The 19,671-nt window shown below is 40.9% G+C and overlaps 1 protein-coding gene across 2 annotated transcripts in view; it reads left to right on the top strand.

Annotated features, from left to right (window-relative positions):
- GNE (glucosamine (UDP-N-acetyl)-2-epimerase/N-acetylmannosamine kinase) overlaps positions 1-15,745 on the top strand; it is a 34,343-nt gene extending 18,598 nt beyond the window's left edge. For both annotated transcript variants that reach the window (XM_068176104.1, XM_068176105.1), the window contains exons 7-12: positions 6,278-6,488; positions 8,802-8,931; positions 10,706-10,927; positions 11,784-11,966; positions 12,582-12,698; positions 13,409-15,745. In XM_068176104.1, the coding sequence (XP_068032205.1) occupies positions 6,278-6,488; positions 8,802-8,931; positions 10,706-10,927; positions 11,784-11,966; positions 12,582-12,698; positions 13,409-13,644 (1,099 nt within the window). In that variant the 3' untranslated portion in view covers positions 13,645-15,745. The remainder of the gene's footprint in view (positions 1-6,277; positions 6,489-8,801; positions 8,932-10,705; positions 10,928-11,783; positions 11,967-12,581; positions 12,699-13,408) is intronic.
- Positions 15,746-19,671: the final 3,926 nt, after the last annotated feature.

Here is a 19,671-nt window from a genome sequence, read left to right as displayed (position 1 = left end):
GCCAGAGGCAGGTGCATTGTGCAGATCAATGTCTGGGTTTGTGGCTGGTGCTATCGAGAAGGTTTTGGCTTTTACAACAGTGGATTGTGTTTTTATGATTTTTAGCCTGTTACAGGGGAATGGGATCCCCCGGCTAAAAGGGGCAGAGAGTCTTTGGCAGCAAGCTGGCCAGTCTAGTGAGATGGCCTTTAAACTGAAGGACTGGGAGGCAGGGTGAAAATGGCAATGATTGTGCCATTGCTTCATCCTGGGGAGCAGGTTATAGCAACCACTGCAGAGACAGATGTTCCTTGGCTGCAGCTCAGATTAAAGATCTCTCTTGTTTTGAGGCAGTTTAAAGAGATGGGCGCTCTGAAATGAGTAACCTCCCGCTTGACTCCAACCAATCCCTTTCCACCAATAAGGAACAACACACAAATAGATGCAAGTGAAAAAATAACAGTTTATTAACAAACAGGATGCCAACAGGCAGCAGGGTGGGGGGGAAGTAAATAGCTGTTAGATACCAAACTGCTAAATCTCACAACCCCACGGAAACAAAGAGACCCGAAATGCCGGAAATAACTGTTCCTGAAGTGGTGCCTGCCAGAGGCAGCTGCATGGCTGAAGGACAAAGGAAAGGTGGCATCTCACCCTTCCCTTCCAAGATGGTGCCTCCCAGGTGACCGCATGTTTGCAGGAACAAAGAGGCAAGATGGTTAGAACTCCCACTGGGAAGGCAGAAGTCTGCAGAGCAGTTCTGGAGGCAGATGGAAACTTGCTGGTTCAGGTGGCTGCTGCCACTTCCTCCTGCTGTCCCGGGGCTCTGCTAGTGCTGCTGCCATGTTCTGCACCATGGTTCTGGGATGGGGTGGTGGGAAAGGAGCAGTCGATCCACACTGGCACAGGGTGCCCAACCCCAGGAACTCGCTGGCTTTTTTGCTGCCAGCAGACCTTGTGAAGTTCACTTTGAAACAGTTTCTAACTGCAAAATGCAGTTTTTAGAATGGCAAACCCAAGGCTGCCACAAAAGGGAGAAGCTCTTCTCCCATAGTCTTCTCTCATGGAGTGGCTTGGACTGAGGCTAGGCCAGTCCCTCTCTGCAGCAGCAGGAGGGCACATATAGACTTTGCCCCAGGACAGCCCAGAAACGCCAGCTGGTGTCCCTCTGAGGCAAGAGGGAGGAAAAATGAAAATAGAACCCGAAAAGGGAAGGGAAAAAAACTCTCCCAAAACAAAGATGAAACAGCCCTCAAAGCAAACACTACACAGCAAAAGGCAGGAAACTGCCTGAGCAAGGCGATTTTAAAAATGCCTGCAGTCACCTCCCCCACCTGCCACACACACACAAGGTCCCCAGCTGCAGGGTCTTGAAGACACAGTAATGATTTTTTGGCACAGATAGATATGGAATACAGTAACATTATAGATCACTCCAGGACAGGATCATAGGGCAAAACACGTCAAGGGTTTTTATTACTATGGTGTTTGTGACTCTCACACCCCTTCAAGCAACCTGAATGTTAGATCTTCTGTGAAGTGCCTGTATACCAATGCACACAGCAAGTGGTATAAGCAAGGTAATCTAATAAACTAGAAATCTGTGTGAGGTTGCAGAGCCACAATCTCATTGGAATTATGGTGACATACCTGGAATGTTTTCACGGATGGCTACATATTTTTTAGAGAGGACAGGTCAGAGAAGCAAAGTAGTGGAGTTGTTCTTCATGTGAGAGAGCAATTGGAATGTATCAGGCTCTACTCAGGGACAGATGAACAAGTTGAGAGTTTATGGATGAGAATTAAGAGACAGGCTAATATGGGTGACACTGTTGTGGGTATTTACCAGAGGCCACCTGATGAAGAGGAGTAAGTTGATGAGACTTTGTGTGGACAACTGAAATAGCCTTACAGTTACAGGACCCGGTTCTCCTAGGAGACTTGTACCTGATATTTGTTAAGAGTGACAACACAGCTTGGCACCCAGTTCAGGAAGTTCCTGCAGATCAGTGAAGATAATTTTGATGCAGTGGTGGAGGAGCCACTGAGGAAGGGTGTGTTCTGGACTTTTTACTAACAAACCAAGAGGCACTGGTTGAATATGTGAAGGCTAGGGACAGCATTGGCTGCAGTGACCATTAGAAACTGAGAATTCTGCATTGGGGAAGCAAAATAGCAAGCAGGATTAGAACCCTAAACTTGCAAAGAGCTAACTTTGACTTCTTCAAGGGCCTATTTGGAGGAATCTGATGGGTTAGGACTCCAGATGAGGAGCGTGTCCAAAGAGTTGGTCAGTATTCAAGCATCACTTCCTCTGACCTCAAGACCAGTGCATCCCTGTGATCCAGAAATCAGGCAAAGAGGGCTGGAGACCTAAATAGATCAGATTCTAGTAAAACTCAAACAGAAGAAAGAAATGTATGGGATGTGAAGAAAGGGACAGGCCACATGGGAGCACTATAGAAACATTGTCAGAATATGCAGGGATATGAGAAGGAAGGCCAAAGGCCATTTGGAATTCAGTCTGGCTAGGGATATAAAGGACAACAAGAAGGACTTCTACAAATTAATCAGCAGCATCAGGAAAAACAGGGTAGATTCTTGGTAGCTGCTGGATCATATGGGTGTCCTGGTGTTGGAAGACACTGAGAAGGTATAATTATTGAATGCCTTCTTTGCTTCAGTCTTAACTGCTGAGAACAGCCCTCAGGAATCCCAGACCTCAGAGGTAAGAGGAAAAGGTTGGAGAATGGAAGACTTGTTTGTAGAGGGTTGAGTTAGAGATCAGCAAGGCAGATTAAACAGCCATAAATCTACAGACCTGATGAGATGCACCTACATGTGGTGAGGGAGCTAGCAGATGTTGCTAAGCCAGTCTCCATTATCTTTGAAAAATCATGGAGTGGGAGAGATGCCTAATAACTGGAGGAAGGCCATTGATACTCCCATCTTCAAAAAGGGCTGGTGGGAGATGTGGTGGTTGGGGGCCATTTGAGATACAGTGGTCATGCAATAATGGAATTCTCAATAATTGGTGAAACAAGGAGGGGCACCAACAAAACTTCCACACTGGACTTCCAGAGGGCAGACTTTGGCTTATTCAAGAAGTTGATTTGGAAAGATCCTTAGGAAACAGCACTTAAAAACAAGGCGGTCCAGGATGGATGGACGTACATCAAGAAGGTAATCTTGAAGGCACAGGAGCAGGCTGTCCCTGTGTGCCAAAAGACGAGCTATTGGAGAAGATGACTGGCCTGGATGAAAAAATAACTTCTGAAGGAACTAAGGCAGAAAAAGATGATGGTGCCTTAGGAAAAAGTGGCAAGTAATTCAGGAAATGTTTAAGGATGTGGCTAGGTCATGTAAGGAAAAAAAATCTAGGGAGGTAAAAGCCCAATTAAAACTTAATCTGGCCACTTCTCCAATAGTGAAGAATAATAAAAAATATTTTTATAAAGACATTAATGGAAAAAGGAGAGGCAAGGATAATCTCCATTAATTATTAGATGGGAAACAGAATTTAGTAACTAAAAATGAGGAAAAGGCAGAGATGCTTAACACCTTCTTTGCCTCAATTTTCATGAATAAGACAGGTTGTCCTCAGGACACCTGTCTTCCTGGGCTGGTAGATGGGGACAGGGAGCAGAATGGTCCCCCTGTTACCCAGGAGGAGGCCATCAGAAACCTGCTGAGCCACTTAGATGCTCACAAGTCTGTGGGCCCAGATGGGCCATCCCAGGGTGATGAGGGAGCTGGCAGATGAGCTTCTGAAGCCGCTCTCCATCATTTACCAGCTGTCCTGGCTCACTGGGGAGCTCCCAGGTGACTGGAAGCTGGCCAATGTGATGCCCATCCACAGAAAGGGCAGGAAGGAAGATCTAGGACACTACAGACCTGTCAGCCTGACATCAGTGCCTGGCAGGATTATGGCACAGATCATCTTGAGTGTTGTCACATGGCACCTACAGGATGGCCCAGGGCTCAGATGCAGCCAGCATGGATTTAGGAGGGGCAGGTCCTGCCTGAACAAATTGATCTCCTTTTATAACCAGGTAACCCACCTGATGGATGAGGGGAAGGCTGTGGATGTTGTCTACTCGACCTTCAGCAATGCCTTTGACACCATCTGCCTGTAGGACACTCCTGGAAAAGCTGGCAGCCCACGGCTTGGACAGGAGCACTCTTTGCTGGGTTAGGAACTGGCTGCATAGCCAGGCACAGAGAGTGGAAGTGAATTGTGTCACATCCACTTGGTGGGCATTCACCAGTGGAGCCCCCCAGGGCTCAGCGCTGGGGCCAGTCCTGCTGAATCCCTTTATTAATAGTCTGAGTGGACTGAGTCCACCATCAGCAAATCTAGATGACACCAAATTGGATGAAAGTATTGATCTGTTAGAGGGTAGGAAGGCTCTGCAGAGGGACCTGGACAGGCTGGGTAGATGGGCTAAGTCCAGTGATATGAGGTTTAACAAGTCCAGGTGCCGGGTCCTTCCCTTGAGTCACAACAACCCTCTGCAGCACCACAGGCTGGGGACAGAGCGGCTGGGCAGTGCCCAGGCAGAAAGGGACCTGAGGGTGCTCGTCAGCAGGTGATTGAACATGAGCCAGCAGTATGGCCTGGTGGCCAAGAGGGTCAACAGCATCCTGGCCTGTATCAGGAATGGTGTGGCCAGCAGGACCGGGGCAGTGATTCTTCCCCTGTACTGGTTAGGCCTCTCCTTGACTGCTGCATCCAATTCCTCAATTTAGGAAGGACATTGAGATGCTTGAATTCATGCAGAGAAGGGCAACAAGGCTGGTGAAGGGCCTGAAATGAGGCGCTATGAGGAGCAGCTGAGGGAGCTGGGGTTGTTTAGCCTGGAAAAAGGGAGGCTTGAGGAGACTTTATCACTCTCTACAACTCCCTGACAAGAGGCTGTAGCCAGGTGGAAGTTTAGGCTAGCTATTAGAAAATATTTTTCACAGAAAGAGTGGTTCAGGAATGGAATGGGCTACCCAGGGAGGTGGTTGAGTTGCTGTCCCTGGAGGTGTTTAAGAAAAGACTTCATGAGGCACTCAGTGCTGTGGTTTAGCTGATAATGTTAGGTAACAGGTTGGACTCAATCATGTCAAAGGTCATTTCCAGCCTAGTTTATTCTATGATTCTGTTATTTGGGATCTGGAGCATCTCTCTTATGAGGAGAGAGAGAATGTGGAAGATTCTAGACAATCTAGAATCCTGTGTAGACAAGACAAGACACAACTGAGAGGTGGGATCTCTTCAATACATAAAAATATCTCCAAGGTGGGTGCCTAGAGGATAGTGCCAGACTGTTCTCAGTGGTTCCCAGCAACAGGACTAGGAGTAATGGCCATGAACCAAAACACAAGTTACACCTCAACATGAAGAAGAGCTTTACACTGAGGGTGGCAGACCACAGGCAAAGACTGCCCAGATTGTTGTGGAGTCTCCCTCCCTGGAGACACTAGAATCCCACCTGGATGAGTTTCTGTGTCACCTGCTCAACATGACCTGCTTTGGGGGCATGTTGGCCTATATTATCTCAAGAGGTCATTTCCAACCCAAGCTACTCTGTGCTTTTGTGACACAATACTCAATAGCTGATTTGACCTCATGATGCGTAGAGTCCTGAGTGCAAGTTTCCAGGGAAGCTGCAGAATTCTGGCAAGGTGCTTTTCCTCATTCCTCAACCCTAATGAGAATTGACTCTCCTTCCTCTAACATGTAAGTTCTTACAAACTTCGATAGATATTTGCTCAGCTAAGGACAAGGATAAAAACAGTATTTATTAAGAATCTAAACAGAACAATAAAACTGCATTCTTTAATACCAAGTAACTGACACCATGTATGATATTTTAGGAACAGACATGCTGAAAACTGACATGAATATACAGTTTATTATTACATAGTTGGCACCTGTATGATAAGTACATCTTATTTGATCTGTAACACATACATAAACTGTCCAGATTTTTATTTCTGCTTTATGGTGTGGGTCCCTTCATTAAACTTAATTTTACAGGGGTTTTGGTATCATTAGTTTCCAGTTTTCTACCTTCCAGTTTCATATTCAAAAATTATTGAGCTAATGCCAGGCTTTAAAGATCTGTGTGTGTTCTTTAAACTACTGTAACTATGTACCATGTCTCATGACAGTCTGTCAGTGTGAGCTGCAGTATTGGCAGAGTAGCCAGATCATAATGTTGTAATGACATTGTTACACTCTTCTGTCATAAAAAAACTTTATAGATTGCAGTGTTATTTCCAATTACATGAATTCTTTTTTGTATTATAGCTCAAAAATATATGGAGATGGTAATGCTGTTCCAAGGATTTTGAAGTTCCTTAAATCTATTGACCTCAAAGAACCACTGCAAAAGAAATTCTGTTTTCCTCCTGTCAAAGATAATATCTCTCAAGATATTGATCATATTCTAGAGACACAGAGTGCACTGGCAGTGGATCTAGGCGGAACAAATCTTCGAGTAGCAATTGTCAGCATGAAGGTAAATATTCTGTTGTGCTTCCAGATATTCTGCAAACTCCACTGGGCTTTGCAGATATGGACTTGTGATGCAAAAGAGCTCCAAAACAAAGCAGTCTATTTAGAGTTATTGAGGGATAAAGAAGATTTCTCCCCTTCTTTCCTACCTCTCATAGAGTCCTGACATAACTTGCCTAAGACTGATGTTAAACTAGCAATACCCATTTGGTGGTGCAAGGTTTTAGCTGCTTCTTTGTGGGTTGACTACAGACTTTGAAGAATAGAACAGCTTTCCAATGTATTTGTTCTCCTTAAAAGGTGACTCGGTTCAACCTGCAAGTTTTTGTATGTCAAGCAAAACAGGGAGGGCTCCAATAGTAGACTTTTTGCTTCCCTACTGCCTTACACTTCAATTACATGTGTAACTGACACACAAGACCATTCTGAGCAACCATCAGCATCTAGCAAATCAGCATTTCAAAGATGTGAAGAGAATTCACAATGAGAAGTCTTTTGCTTTCATTCTCAACAGTGTTGGACAACTACGCCTACAGTTACATTCCATATTTGCAGATAACTAGATCAGTTCAATAGTTGCCCAGAAGGCAGAATAAGGTGCCTGAAGCATGAAGGGTTATATAAAGTGACCTGATACAGTCCAGAATTTTCGCATTCATTAAAGAGATGTCTGACAGATCTTCAAGGCCTTAAAGACAGCTTTTTAAAGTGTAATATTTTTAGAAGCAAAATTGACACCACATTTTTTCCTATGAGTCAACACAGACTGGAAAAAAATAATGTAAAAAAATTCTGCCCACTTCACAGAGCTCAAAGTGACATTTGCGAAAATTGAAATGCTAGCAAATCAGAGTGAAAACAATCAGACTTTCATAATGAAATTTACACAACAAATGTAAGCATTTAACAGCGAGTGGCAGAATATGAGATTTAATTTTATTTTCACAAGAAAAGGAAATTTAAAAATTCCTTTTAGAAGCCCTTATGTCTTCTGATAATATTTGCTGCAACCTTGTCTTCCAAAACAAGTTTTCTGATGTGCCCTCGAAACTAAAAGCGAAGAAGAAACTAAGCATCCAAAATCCACAAACTCTGTTGCTCATGTGATACTGAGACAGTGGAACCCAGTACTCAAACCCATTGTCTGTTTGGAATTTTCCTAGTTCTTTGGCAACAATGACTCAGCCATGTTGCTTATATAGAATGTCTTTGTTACCCCTCTTTGCTGTGTTGCATTAATTCAGTGCAGTTCACTGAGATACATGGTACAGGAGATTTAACAGGGAGAATAACACTCTTAGCACAGGATACCTTCAGCAGTCTCCTGGCTTAATCCTGTGATGTAAACATTGAATTAAGATCAGTTCCTTAGTACCAAGATTCCAAGCAGGTGCCATGAATACTTTCATTACACAGCATAACTAGGGTTGAAAATAATCTTCATGGGCCCTCCCCACCCTCTCCAAACTATTTACAAGGGCATGTAGTGACAGGAAAAGGGGGAATGCCTTCAGCCTGAAAGAGGGTGGGATTAGATTAGATATTTGGAAGAAATTCTTTATTGTGAGGCAGGGGGGCACTGGAACAGGTGGTTTAGAGGAGTCTGGGATGCTGCATCCTTGGAAATGTTCAAGGCCAGGTTGGATGGAGCTCTGAGCAACCTGGTTTGGTTCAGTGTCTCTTCCCATGGTAGGGAGTTGTAACTGGATGATCTTTGAGGTCCCTTTGAACCCAGACTATTCTATGATATATGACACTTGATGATACTCAGAGATAATTGCAAGTGACTCAGAAGTGTAATTGCTTAGAAGATATTTCTGAAAGTATAGTCTTTCACCTTGAAATTTCTAGCATTTCTGCTGTCTGATTCTGCTTTCATGCAGTCAGGAAAGATTTTGTTTTTAAAGCATTGTGGGTTTTATGTCCTTTTTAGCAATTGTTACTTTCTTTTTTTTAACATTTCAGTGTTGAGCTTAAGTACATGGCTCTATCATGGTTCATGCCGAATAACAGTTGCATCAGCTCTGGTGATACTTCCTCACACAAGCTATGTGTTCCTTAAAAAGTGTATTTAATTTCAGATGGGAGGTTGATTACAGAAACAGAATGGTAATGCCTAATCTTACAAACTTGTCCCCCAGAGCTGTCAAGAACATTGCCTGCAGGCCCAAAAACTAAAGTACAGAATCTCTGGGTTTTTTTTAAAGAGATAAGTTATGGCTCTTTCCTTTCAAAGTGACCTGTAATTTACATGGAAGAGAAATTTCATCATCACATACATTTCTCTGGGGCATGTTTTGTTGTTTTTAATTTTTAGGGTGAAATAGTTAAGAAGTATACCCAGCTCAACCCTAAAACCTATGAAGACAGACTAGCATTAATTCTAAAGATGTGTGTAGAGGCTGCATCAGAGGCAGTAAATGTAAACTGCAGAATTTTGGGAGTAGGTAAGTTAACAAATAGTTTTTACGTCTATCTTTTTCAACATTAAATTAAATCACTACTCATTAATTTAAAACACCTCTCTAAAACGGGTCTCATGTACTATAAGTTCTTACATATTCTAAACAAATAAACTTTTCTAAATGGCTGAAAATGAGAAGCTGACTAAAAAGACTGAAGTTTCTACAGTTTGTAACAACCATTAAACAATCTGTTAAGTTATGGTAAACTATATCTAAAATGTGTTTTTGTAGTACTCTGGATTTTGAAGCTCTCTGCGAATCAGAGATGTGAATCAGATGCTCAGTGTTTATCAAAACAGCTCTTTGCTGTCTGTAAGCCTTTCTTTAGGGCTAGGATCAGCTGTGCAGCAGAATTTTCAGATACACCAAGGCAGACTAAAAAGGCTAGAATGTTAGGAGTAAATTTGCAGCTAACAGAGAACACAGCAGCCCTTCTGCTGATTTTTAGTTCACTTGCAGTACCCTTCTGTGTTAAACTATGCTTACATCAGACATGACTTCTTCAGTTTAATGGTGACTAGGAGATTTGGCCTTAGATATTAGTTATTTATGAAGATGTTGATTAATGTGTCATGGATTTTTAAGAAGGACATAGAATATTCATTTTAGCTGAGAAATATTCCTAAAGAAAAGTAGTTTGTTCAAGATGAAAACTTACCTGAATCACACACTACAAAGAAAAGTTAATTTGGACATGTATTCTTTAAAAACAATGTTAAGTACACAAAGCTGTGAGGAGAAATGTTAGCCCTTCAAATCAGATCTTTCTTACACCTTTAATGTTCAAGTCAGCTGCTAGTTTTAGAGCTTTTGTGGCTGCTTTCTGTTACAGCATTAACCCTGGAACCATCTTCATATGTGACTCAGTTATATAAGCCCTGTACAAGAAAATGTTCAAACTTTACTGTCTAGAGCTAAGTGCCTACATAACAGAGACCTGCTTTTCAGTGGTCCTTCCACCAGCTCTGAAAGCCTCTCCAGCCAGGGAAAACTGGGTTGGCTAATGGAGCCTATTACTGACCTACTCTCTTCAGTAGACAAATCTCTGAACACAGTTTTGATTTTTCACAAAAACAGTGTGTTTTTAAGGAAAAATCACTACTCTAGGTCTAGTAATTATTTTTAGTCATTCTAAATCTTTAGAGTTACAGCAGACTTATGGACACTAACAGTGTTCCATGGTTTGAATAATTTATTTTTGCTGTTATGTCTTTTGTACACCAGTAACAAGAAACACAGCTATTAAATTATTTGCTGCAATCTTGCCTGAAGTAGGAACATTAACTCTCTGACTAACATTAACCACTACCCATCTAGTTAGTCTTAAGACACTTGGTGCATTGTGATTAGAGGTGTGGCATTCTATGAACTATCTTCTTTACTTTGAGGGTGACTGAGCCCTGAAACACACTGCCTGGAGAGGTTGTGGGGTCATCTTCTCTGGAGATATGCAAAACCCACAAGGACAGAATCCTGTGCCACTTGCTGTAGGTGAACCTGCTTTAGCAGAGAGGCTGGACTAGATGATCTCCAGCAGTCCCTTTCAACCCAAACCATTCAATGATTTTGTGATCTTTACATGTCCAAAGTTGAACTGCCAGTAATACTTCAGAAATTTTTACCTTCATGCTCTGCTTCAAAGCCTAGTATTAGGGGGAAAAAATCTTGTCATTAGAGAAAGAAAAATAGATTTTTACTTAAAGTCTGTTATACAGATTTAGTTTTCATTTTTCTCTCCTGTATTTCTGGGACTTAGGTATTTCCACAGGTGGACGGGTAAACCCTCGAGAAGGAATTGTGCTTCACTCTACAAAACTCATTCAGGAGTGGAGCTCTGTGGATCTCAGAACTCCTATATCTGATGCTTTGCACCTGCCAGTCTGGGTGGACAATGATGGAAACTGTGCTGCTCTAGCAGAGAGGAAATTTGGTCATGGAAAAGGAATAGAAAATTTTGTAACACTGATTACTGGTACAGGTGTGTATGTTGTAGTTCAATGACACCCAGAGTTGAGCATCATCACTAAGAGGCTCAGGTGTTCTTTAAGCATAAACATTACCACTGTGCCTGGAAAACCAAAAATTCTCTTGCTACCCTATTTGTTTGGTTTAGGGTGCTTTTTTAATATATTCAGGCAAATAAAACCACTTCCATAGTTTAGATTTTTTGATGAAAGAAGTTCTTCTGGTACTGCTACACAGGCAAGTAAGGAAAATCCGAGCAACTTCAACTGGAATAATTTTGCATTTTTCAGCTTTATAGCTTAATTCTCTTTCAACTTTAGAAATACAGAATGTGTATCTAGAAGATAAGCAATATAAGAAAGTATGCTTAAATCTCAAATGCAAATGTAAGGTAACTTTTCTCATTTGTTAAGTATAGATTTGTTAGATGGTGGCAGTAAGAACTAGCTGATGAATCTACACCCAGTTTGGGAAGGGGCAGCAGAGGCCTGCACATTTATCTGTCCTGGCCATTTAACACACAAGTTAAACTGTCTAAATACAAAAATGCAAAATTTTAAAGCCAAATTGGATAGTTTTCTGTGTAAAGAGCATGACTCACAAGCTTAAAAGATCTGTCATAGTTCAGTGCCATCCACAGGTTTTAAAAAAATACAAGCATTATATACCATTTTGATCCATATATGAATAGGAGGGAGCTATGAGCTTGTCTATTATGTGTTTCAAATCACTGAACAAATTATTTTATCTTGTCTATATCAGAATAAGCAAATATCAGTGTCTTGTAGAACTGAGGCCTTTAGAAACTGTTGGGGAGCAGGGGGTGTTTGTCTTTTTTTTAAACAAAAGAAGTCTTAATATCTTTGCAGGAATTGGAGGTGGAATTGTTCATCAACACGAATTGATCCATGGCAGTTCTTTCTGTGCTGCTGAGCTTGGGCACATTGTCGTATCCTTAGATGGACCAGAGTGCCTGTGTGGCAGCCAAGGATGTATAGAAGCATATGCCTCAGGAATAGCGTTACAGAGAGAAGCTAAGAAACTGCATGATGGTATCTATTTACTCTGGGTTTGAAAACACAGTTACTAAACTGCAGTATAGGAAGACATTTTCAAAGAAGGTATTAAGAGAAAATAAATCTGCCTCTTTTTTTTTCTAGGAGGAGACAAGAATAGGTGCACAGACAGCCTGCATAATACAGATTTTTTTCAGTAGCAAGGAACATTTGGAACCAGTGGTCCTGAGACCACTTCTGAGAATTCCCAGAAGCACACAGTAGAGCTTATCTCTTCTTTTTAAGCCTGACATAAACTAATCTGTCAGGCATTCTGTGACATTCAGTTTCACAGTGATTGTCTTTCACTAAAAGCTTCTCAGTCTTAAAGAAGTTTGAGAATATTTATATTTTATTTATTTTTGGGTCTAACAAGACTAATGAATTACCACACTCTAACTGTTTGAGATTGATTCTCTGCTTCTGCAGGTAGTGTCCTGAATAATACAGATATGATTACTTCAGCTAAACTTAGGGTTGGACACTTTGTTCAGGATTCAGTATACAAGTAAAAGAGATGGAAATATTTTAATTGTTTATTTTTTCACCCTCTGACTTTTTCACCCTCTGCCACATTATCATGTTTTGTTCTTGGCTTTCTCTCCTTTTCAGATGATCTGCTTTTAGTAGAAGGAATGTCAGTGAAGGAGGAGGAGATTGTTAGTGCTGCACACCTTATTCAAGCAGCAAAACTTGGGAATACAAAAGCAGAGAGCATTCTCAGAACAGGTGAGAACATAGCCCATAGGGTGAAACCACTTCTATGATTGTATTTTAGGGAGTACAGAAATGGTAATGCACTGTAACACTATAAGAATCCTGTACATGTTGAGGCCCTCTCAATATAGAAATTACTAATGGTAATGAGATTTAAAATACAAATGTTGGAGAAAATATCAGCAGGCGTGTTAAAAGTATCTGTTCCAGTTAAAAAAAATATTAAAAGGTTCTGCAAAGATCAGTTTAAAAAAGAAGTCTCAACATTATCATAATGGAAAATTCTGGGACATTTCATTGTAGGCAAGTGAATGGCTGGTCTGAGGTAGCAAGGGCAATTTAAGTTACGTGTTACTTTACATGGAGGATTTTACTGGTTTACTAGTTTTAAGCATAGTCCTCCCTCATATATAGTGGTTAGCACTAAGGTGGTAGAGCGATGCTTTCCTATTTTCTCCTTGCTTACAAGCATGCTTAATGCCTTGTTTTGTCTTTTCACACCCATAATGTTGAATAATGCATTATTGTGCAAAAAAAATTTGTGTCTTCTTTTTTACTTTCAAAAGAAAATTTAATAGCAGACACATTATTACCTAATAACATAAAACAAAACACTTTACTGACTTTTCAGTGTTATTTGCTGCTAACAGAACTGTTTCAACTACTAATGCCAGAACTGCTCTGAGTATTTTACTCAGTTTCTTTTTACTTCATCTTTTCAGCTGGGACCGCACTGGGCCTTGGCGTTGTGAACATTCTACACACCGTGAACCCGTCTCTTGTGATCCTTTCTGGAGTTCTAGCTAACCACTATGTTAATGCTGTCAAAGATGTGATAAATCGACAGGCACTGTCCTCTGTTAAAACAGTGGATGTGGTGGTCTCAAATCTAGCAGATCCTGCTCTTCTCGGAGCTGCTAGCCTGGTACTGGATTATACTACACGTAGAATATACTAAAGAATTACAGAACAATTAGAGAATTGGACTATTCAAATTCCTAATGGGTGGAGGGAATGCTTTGCCCCAAACTTTTCTTTGATAAGAGCAGCTAATGAATCAAAGTAGTGTTCTGAGTAATTAGTGACTACTTTAGCATTTCCTAATTAAGGTATTATCTTTTTCTATTTTTCCTAAATTTCATCTGACTTCATTTGAAGTAATGTGCAATTCTGGTTTTTTAAGCACCTCTATTGTTAAGCCTATACATTACTTTTGAGTGTGGCTGAATTATTTATGAGCATCTCTTGCTGTATGGAGGTAATGTGTGTGGTGTGTAAAATTATTACAACTCTTGGGGATCCATATCTCATTTCCCACTTATGTGAAATGAGACGTTTACCAGCTTTTCAGTTTCCAGGATTCCACCCACAAAGTAAATATTATGTAATCACCAGTAGCAGGTAGTAATTTCAGTGGGTGGAAGTGAGGGCCTCTAGAAGTAAAAAAAGGCTACACTTAGAAATTCCTTTTCATGAAGGACTTGGTAGAGGCAACCAAGTTTATTTATTAGATCATCTCTAAAGGCCAGTGTCCCATTTTAGAAGCTTTGCATATGAAGGAAAAAACCTACAGTTTAATGAGCTTACAGCCTGCAGAGGAGTCCAACCAAACTGATAAGTAGTTGCAGTGATGCAGTGAGCATCTTTGTCTTCTGGCTATGGCCAATAGTAAATTGAATTTTAATCCTGGGGGATAGCTCAAGATACTGGATCTACTGCTTTTAGTGAGGGGGGCTGCTTATTCTTTGGTAGCCACTTAGCTGAAATTCAGCCACATGGCACAGCTAATCATAAAGAATCTACCTTTGACTGCAGAGTGACACAGTGCATCCCCCTCAGCCATTCGGGTGGCTGCAGGTGCAGTGTTCTTGTCCTGCTTTCACCATCAACTTTCAGGATGGAAAGTCAAATATGACCCTTATCCTTGCCTTCAGAGCATTCAGAGCCCTAGGGGAAAAGTATGTCAAGTACCAGTGAAGGCCTGCCTAAGAAAGCTGTGGTTTGTGTTTCTTTAATGAGTCCTTGATATACAGTGCTGTCTTTATTCAGCTGCTTTTTTAGCATACTTTCAAGATGCTGGAGAAGTTGAAAAAACCAACCCATCTATCAGCTAATCCAGAAAGATAACTCTGGAGGAACAGTCACAAGACTATCCTGTCCTGAATTTAATGACCTATTTTGACATCTAACTCAACCACTGTTATTCTCAGAAGTCCAGTAATGTGTCAGTACAGGGGCTATTTCCACACTTGAACTTCTCCAATTAAAATGAAACAATCTTCTGCTATATAATGAACTTGAACTGAATAGCTCCTAGTTCACTTGCTAATTCTGGGATATAATCTATACAGATTGTCTTTACTTCACCCTCTCTTCCACAAGGAATGCCTAATGGTAACTCACATATTCAGCGTGGATTTTAGGAACACCACCAGATCTCCCTTCCAATGTATCCAGGAACAATCATGCAGCCTCTATACCACTGGCAAATAACTGGTTCTTAACTGTTTGCCAAGTTATACTAGGCTTTATGTAACCAAGGAGTTTTAGTTCCTTTCCCTACACGTCTTTGTTTACTTGATGATTCCCATTACCTTCAATACCAGAGCATTAGCTCTATGAGCAGGTCAAGGAGAAAATGGCATTTCTCTGCAGTGACAGTAGCTCAGATCAGGAGTATTGAGGTTCTTCTAACAGTGAGGAGGCCTGTCATTTGATCTTTCCATCCTCAACTATCACAAGGAATGCCTGGCTGGAATGCCTGGCTAAAAGTGGGACCAGGCTTTTGCTTTCCAGACCCTCTGAAGCTCTGTATTTCTGGTATCTCAGATTCAAAATCTTTTTCCCTAGCAGCTGAAGGGAGCGTGCAGGCACAGAAAAACCACAACAGACTAAAACACAGTCAAAATGTTTTACACCTTTAGCGTCATTTTAAGAAAACAATTCTTTAAATGCTTTTGAAAATGCTTTTTTTTTTGTCAGTTGGCCAAGAACCTGCTGCATATGTACAAACAGTTTATAAAATCAGAAAGAATAAAAAATCATGTTTAATAGCGTAATAGTGGTTTTGTTTGTCTCTCCTCTCCCTGTGCAGAAGCATCCTTTGAACTTCAGGTACTTTAATGTGGACCAGAGATTTTATGGATATCAGCCCCCTGTTGTATTTATTCCCAGAAGGAGCAAACATCAGATGTTCACAGAATATCTGCAGCGATGTGCTTACTTGATGCTGGCCCAATGTCCTTTAGAATAGCCTTTGCCATCAAGTTTAGTTACTCAGTATTTTGAATCTTTGATATGCCATCCATACACTTGGAAATAGTAAATTTATTAGTGTTCTGGTGGTCTTGAAGCACTGTCCTTCCTCCATTTAATTGTAACAAAATTGTCAAAAACTTGCACATAATAGCAATGGAGGCAATGGCAATTTTGTATTAAAAAACACAGAGTAAGGTGCAAATGGAATTTACACTTGGATTCAGTGAAATCTGTTCACTGTGTCAATTTCAAATGCCATGGAGATACCACAGGCCTTAGCAAGTATAAAACACCTGGGCTGTACACTCCTTGGGCCCCTACAGACAATTATATCTGGATTAGAACTAGTGCCATAGCACACAGTTCTGCAAAGGAACATTCTTGCCTGCATGACAAGTACTGTTGGAGGAATCCTCCTGGCAAAGACTGTAGACACCCACATTGTCCATTCTGAAATACAAGCCAGTAATCTGTATGTTTCCCTCTTAACTGGTTGCTCAGAAAAAAAAAAAAACAGCAGCAAGAAAGGTAAGCTGCACCATGTTTTTTTATGGCTGCTTAAAACTTAACCGTGTTCCACAAGCTAATAGGATGAATGCACAGTGCTGTTGTTTTCAGGCTCCCTGCTTTCCAAGGAACCCATGACCTCTCCATCCCCCTTCTTCTTTACAAATGCACATTGTAATTTCAGACTGGCTGGCTGCTGGCTGCCACCTGATCAGAAGTTAAACAAAGCAAGTTCTATACCAGGATATATTCAGCAAGAGTCCACAGCTTCTCTCTCAATACTGCCTGAGATCTTCACCCACATGCAGCCGGGATTACATCTGAAGGATAGAAAGCATCCAAGTTTTTTTCCAGATTCCACTGACTAATGTTATGGAGATAAGCAGCAACAATGGGAAGTTAAAACCAGTAAACAGGATTGAGCACACACAGGAGGCCAGAGGTGTAGCACAATACTGTCACATGAAATTACAGAACAAAGTGACAGATACTCCCCTCTGAAAAAAACAATGTTTAGAAACACAGATAAGGGAACTGATTTTCCCAAATAAACCTGAGAATTCTTTTGTTCTATCACAAGGTCTAAGTATCTAAAACAATTCTCAGACACAGAAAATGTCCTGACTCCAGGAGTGCTGCTTGGTTCTGAGCTCCCCAGTACACAAGAGACATAAGCACACCAGAGAGAGCTCAACAAAAAGCCACAAAGATTACAAAGCAACTACAGCATTTCTCCTATGAGGAAGGGCTGAGAGCTGGAACTGTTCAACCTGGAAACAAGAAGGATTAGCGGAATCTTACCAATGTATATAAATTCCTAAAGTGAGAGTGCAAAGAAGATGGGCTCCTTTCATTTGTGCCATGACAGGAGACACTAGGCATAGACTGAAACACAGGAGTGTGAAAAATGCATATTATATGGCTCTACGCAGATATTTACTATATGTATTATGCTAGGTTGGAAAGTTATGTTGTATTAACATTTTAATAATATAGTAAATGTAGTTTTGTAATTAAAATTAAGCTTAAGTAGTTAAAATAGAAATTATGTGTGTAAGGTATTCTTTTAATTAGCTCAAGAAAAGGAGAAGATAATCAAAAAATTCTTCGCACGGGGATAACAATTACAGAAACCCATAAATTTTCCAGAGGAGAGGAGTTTATGGTTTTCCTTATCAGCAGAGACGAACTTCTTCAAGCCTGACTTAGACTGGAAGGCACCTGGGGATTACAGAAAATTTCTTGACAAGTACCAGATGAATTTCTTGTTTTAAATAAAATATATGCATATTCATAAAGTGTTTTGTATATGCAACAGATTACCCTTCTTAAGGAGTAAATTTTCTTTTAACGGGGTCCTTTTCCTGGCTCACTTTTGTCCAGAAAAAGGTACCCAGCCCAGGCTGTAACTCTTTGCTGTTATTGTCTCATTAACTGTCCTAACTCTAATTCTGTAACCTTTATTACTACACTTGTATTATTTTTATAACCATTTTATTTTTATTAAACTTTTCTAAATTTTTGAAACAAGTGATTGGCGTTTATAACAGGAGGCTCCATCTGAACATCAGAAACACTTCTTTACTGTACAGGTATCCAAGCACTGGCAGAGGTTGCCCAGAGAAGAAGTGAACTTTCACTTCTTGGAGGTCATCAGAAGCTGTCTGGATATGGTGATAGGCAACAGGCTCAATGTGGTTTTGCTTGAGCAGAGGAGTTGAACTTTATGACCTCTAGAGGTCCCTTCCAACCACAGCCGTCTATGATTTTGTGACAGCACTGATAAAGACAGTGAGCTAGCATAATTGAATGTAAAGTTAAGGCAGAAGAAGGAATCTGCAAAATCTCTGCACCAGAGTTAGCAGAGGTAATCAGAACCCACAGAGCTGCATTTTAAGTTTTCCAACAGGATGAAATATGTCAAAAATCTGCAAACACAGTCTTAACCGCTGCAAACCCAGCATATAAAATACTGCTTTAACTTTTGTAACATTGCTTTAGCCTTGAATTCGAGTCTTTGCCCATTTTCTTGGATTGCAGCTCTAAGCCACATCCATAGCCAGATAAAATATTCTGTAAGATAGGAAAATGTAGTGGTCAATAAATACCATAATTCAGTGTGCAGAAACCTCTCTAACCTGCTGATCTTTCACATTATCTTAAATTCATATTAACACTTTAAAGACTGCATATTTAATGTAGTGGACTTTATTAAATTATCAGCTCATTTTGAACACCTTTGTTTTCAAAACTTTTGAGTGTGCAGCAAAAAGGAAATTTTCCGTCAAGGTGAATGCATAACTAGTCAAGGCTATGAATGAGTGTCAGTATTCTATAGACTTGCTCTATGCTTCAGTCCTGTTGGACTCACCTGCCATACCCTTGTGCAGTTCATAAGGTATCTTCTTGCCTTAATCTTCCATGGAATCAAGCTTTCAGACCTGTAAGCTACTATAATTCTCATCACCACACATCAGTAGTGTGTGAATACACTTGAAAACATGAGACTAGGTCCAGTCATTACAGACAACAGCAAGGTACAGCTTAACAACTGCAGCCCAACTGGAAACCATTTACTGACTACCTTACCCATCAAAGGGACACAGCTGCTAGTAAGTCAGCTGCCATGCAGCAACATCCTGAGCCTTGGTCCATCCTAGTCTGCATCTGCAACCCTTTTCAAACTGCCTGGCCTAACCCTCCAGCTTGTACATAAAAGGTATTAAAGCAATTACGCTGCACAGTAGTTAAGATACTGTGTCTTTGATAAACATGGTGGAATAACATAGGAGATTGAACAGATTAGTTTTAGAAGATAGACCGCTAAGGTAAGGTTCAACAGAGCAAGGCTAGAATACAGCTCCTGTGACTGCTGGGTGAGCAAAGGAAGCCGGACAGAGATTTTCTAGATCAGTTTGATTCAGAGTCAACCACCTTGGCAGACAGAGCTCCAACCTAGAGATGAGCAGCAGTAAAAGCAAGTTGTCCCTTCTCTTACTCTCCAATTCTTCAGTTCTCTACCTAGTGGGAGGAAGTGTCTGCAAAAGCCAGTGAGGACAAGCACACAGTTAAAAAACATCCTAACAGCCTCTGCACCACAGATCTTTGCATATGAAGGCAGCATTGAAAAGCTAGTGGAACACAGTAAGCAGTAGAATACTAAAGGTCTTAACTGCACAAAGCCCTCTCCTGTGTGTTGAGCCTCAGGCAGCCAGAGTGA

This window comes from Anomalospiza imberbis, chromosome Z, assembly GCF_031753505.1.
Source record: "Anomalospiza imberbis isolate Cuckoo-Finch-1a 21T00152 chromosome Z, ASM3175350v1, whole genome shotgun sequence".
In the NCBI taxonomy this organism is placed as follows: domain Eukaryota; kingdom Metazoa; phylum Chordata; class Aves; order Passeriformes; family Viduidae; genus Anomalospiza; species Anomalospiza imberbis.
The sequence above is the reverse complement of the archived record's forward strand: the minus strand, read 5'-3'. Positions and strand labels throughout refer to the sequence as shown.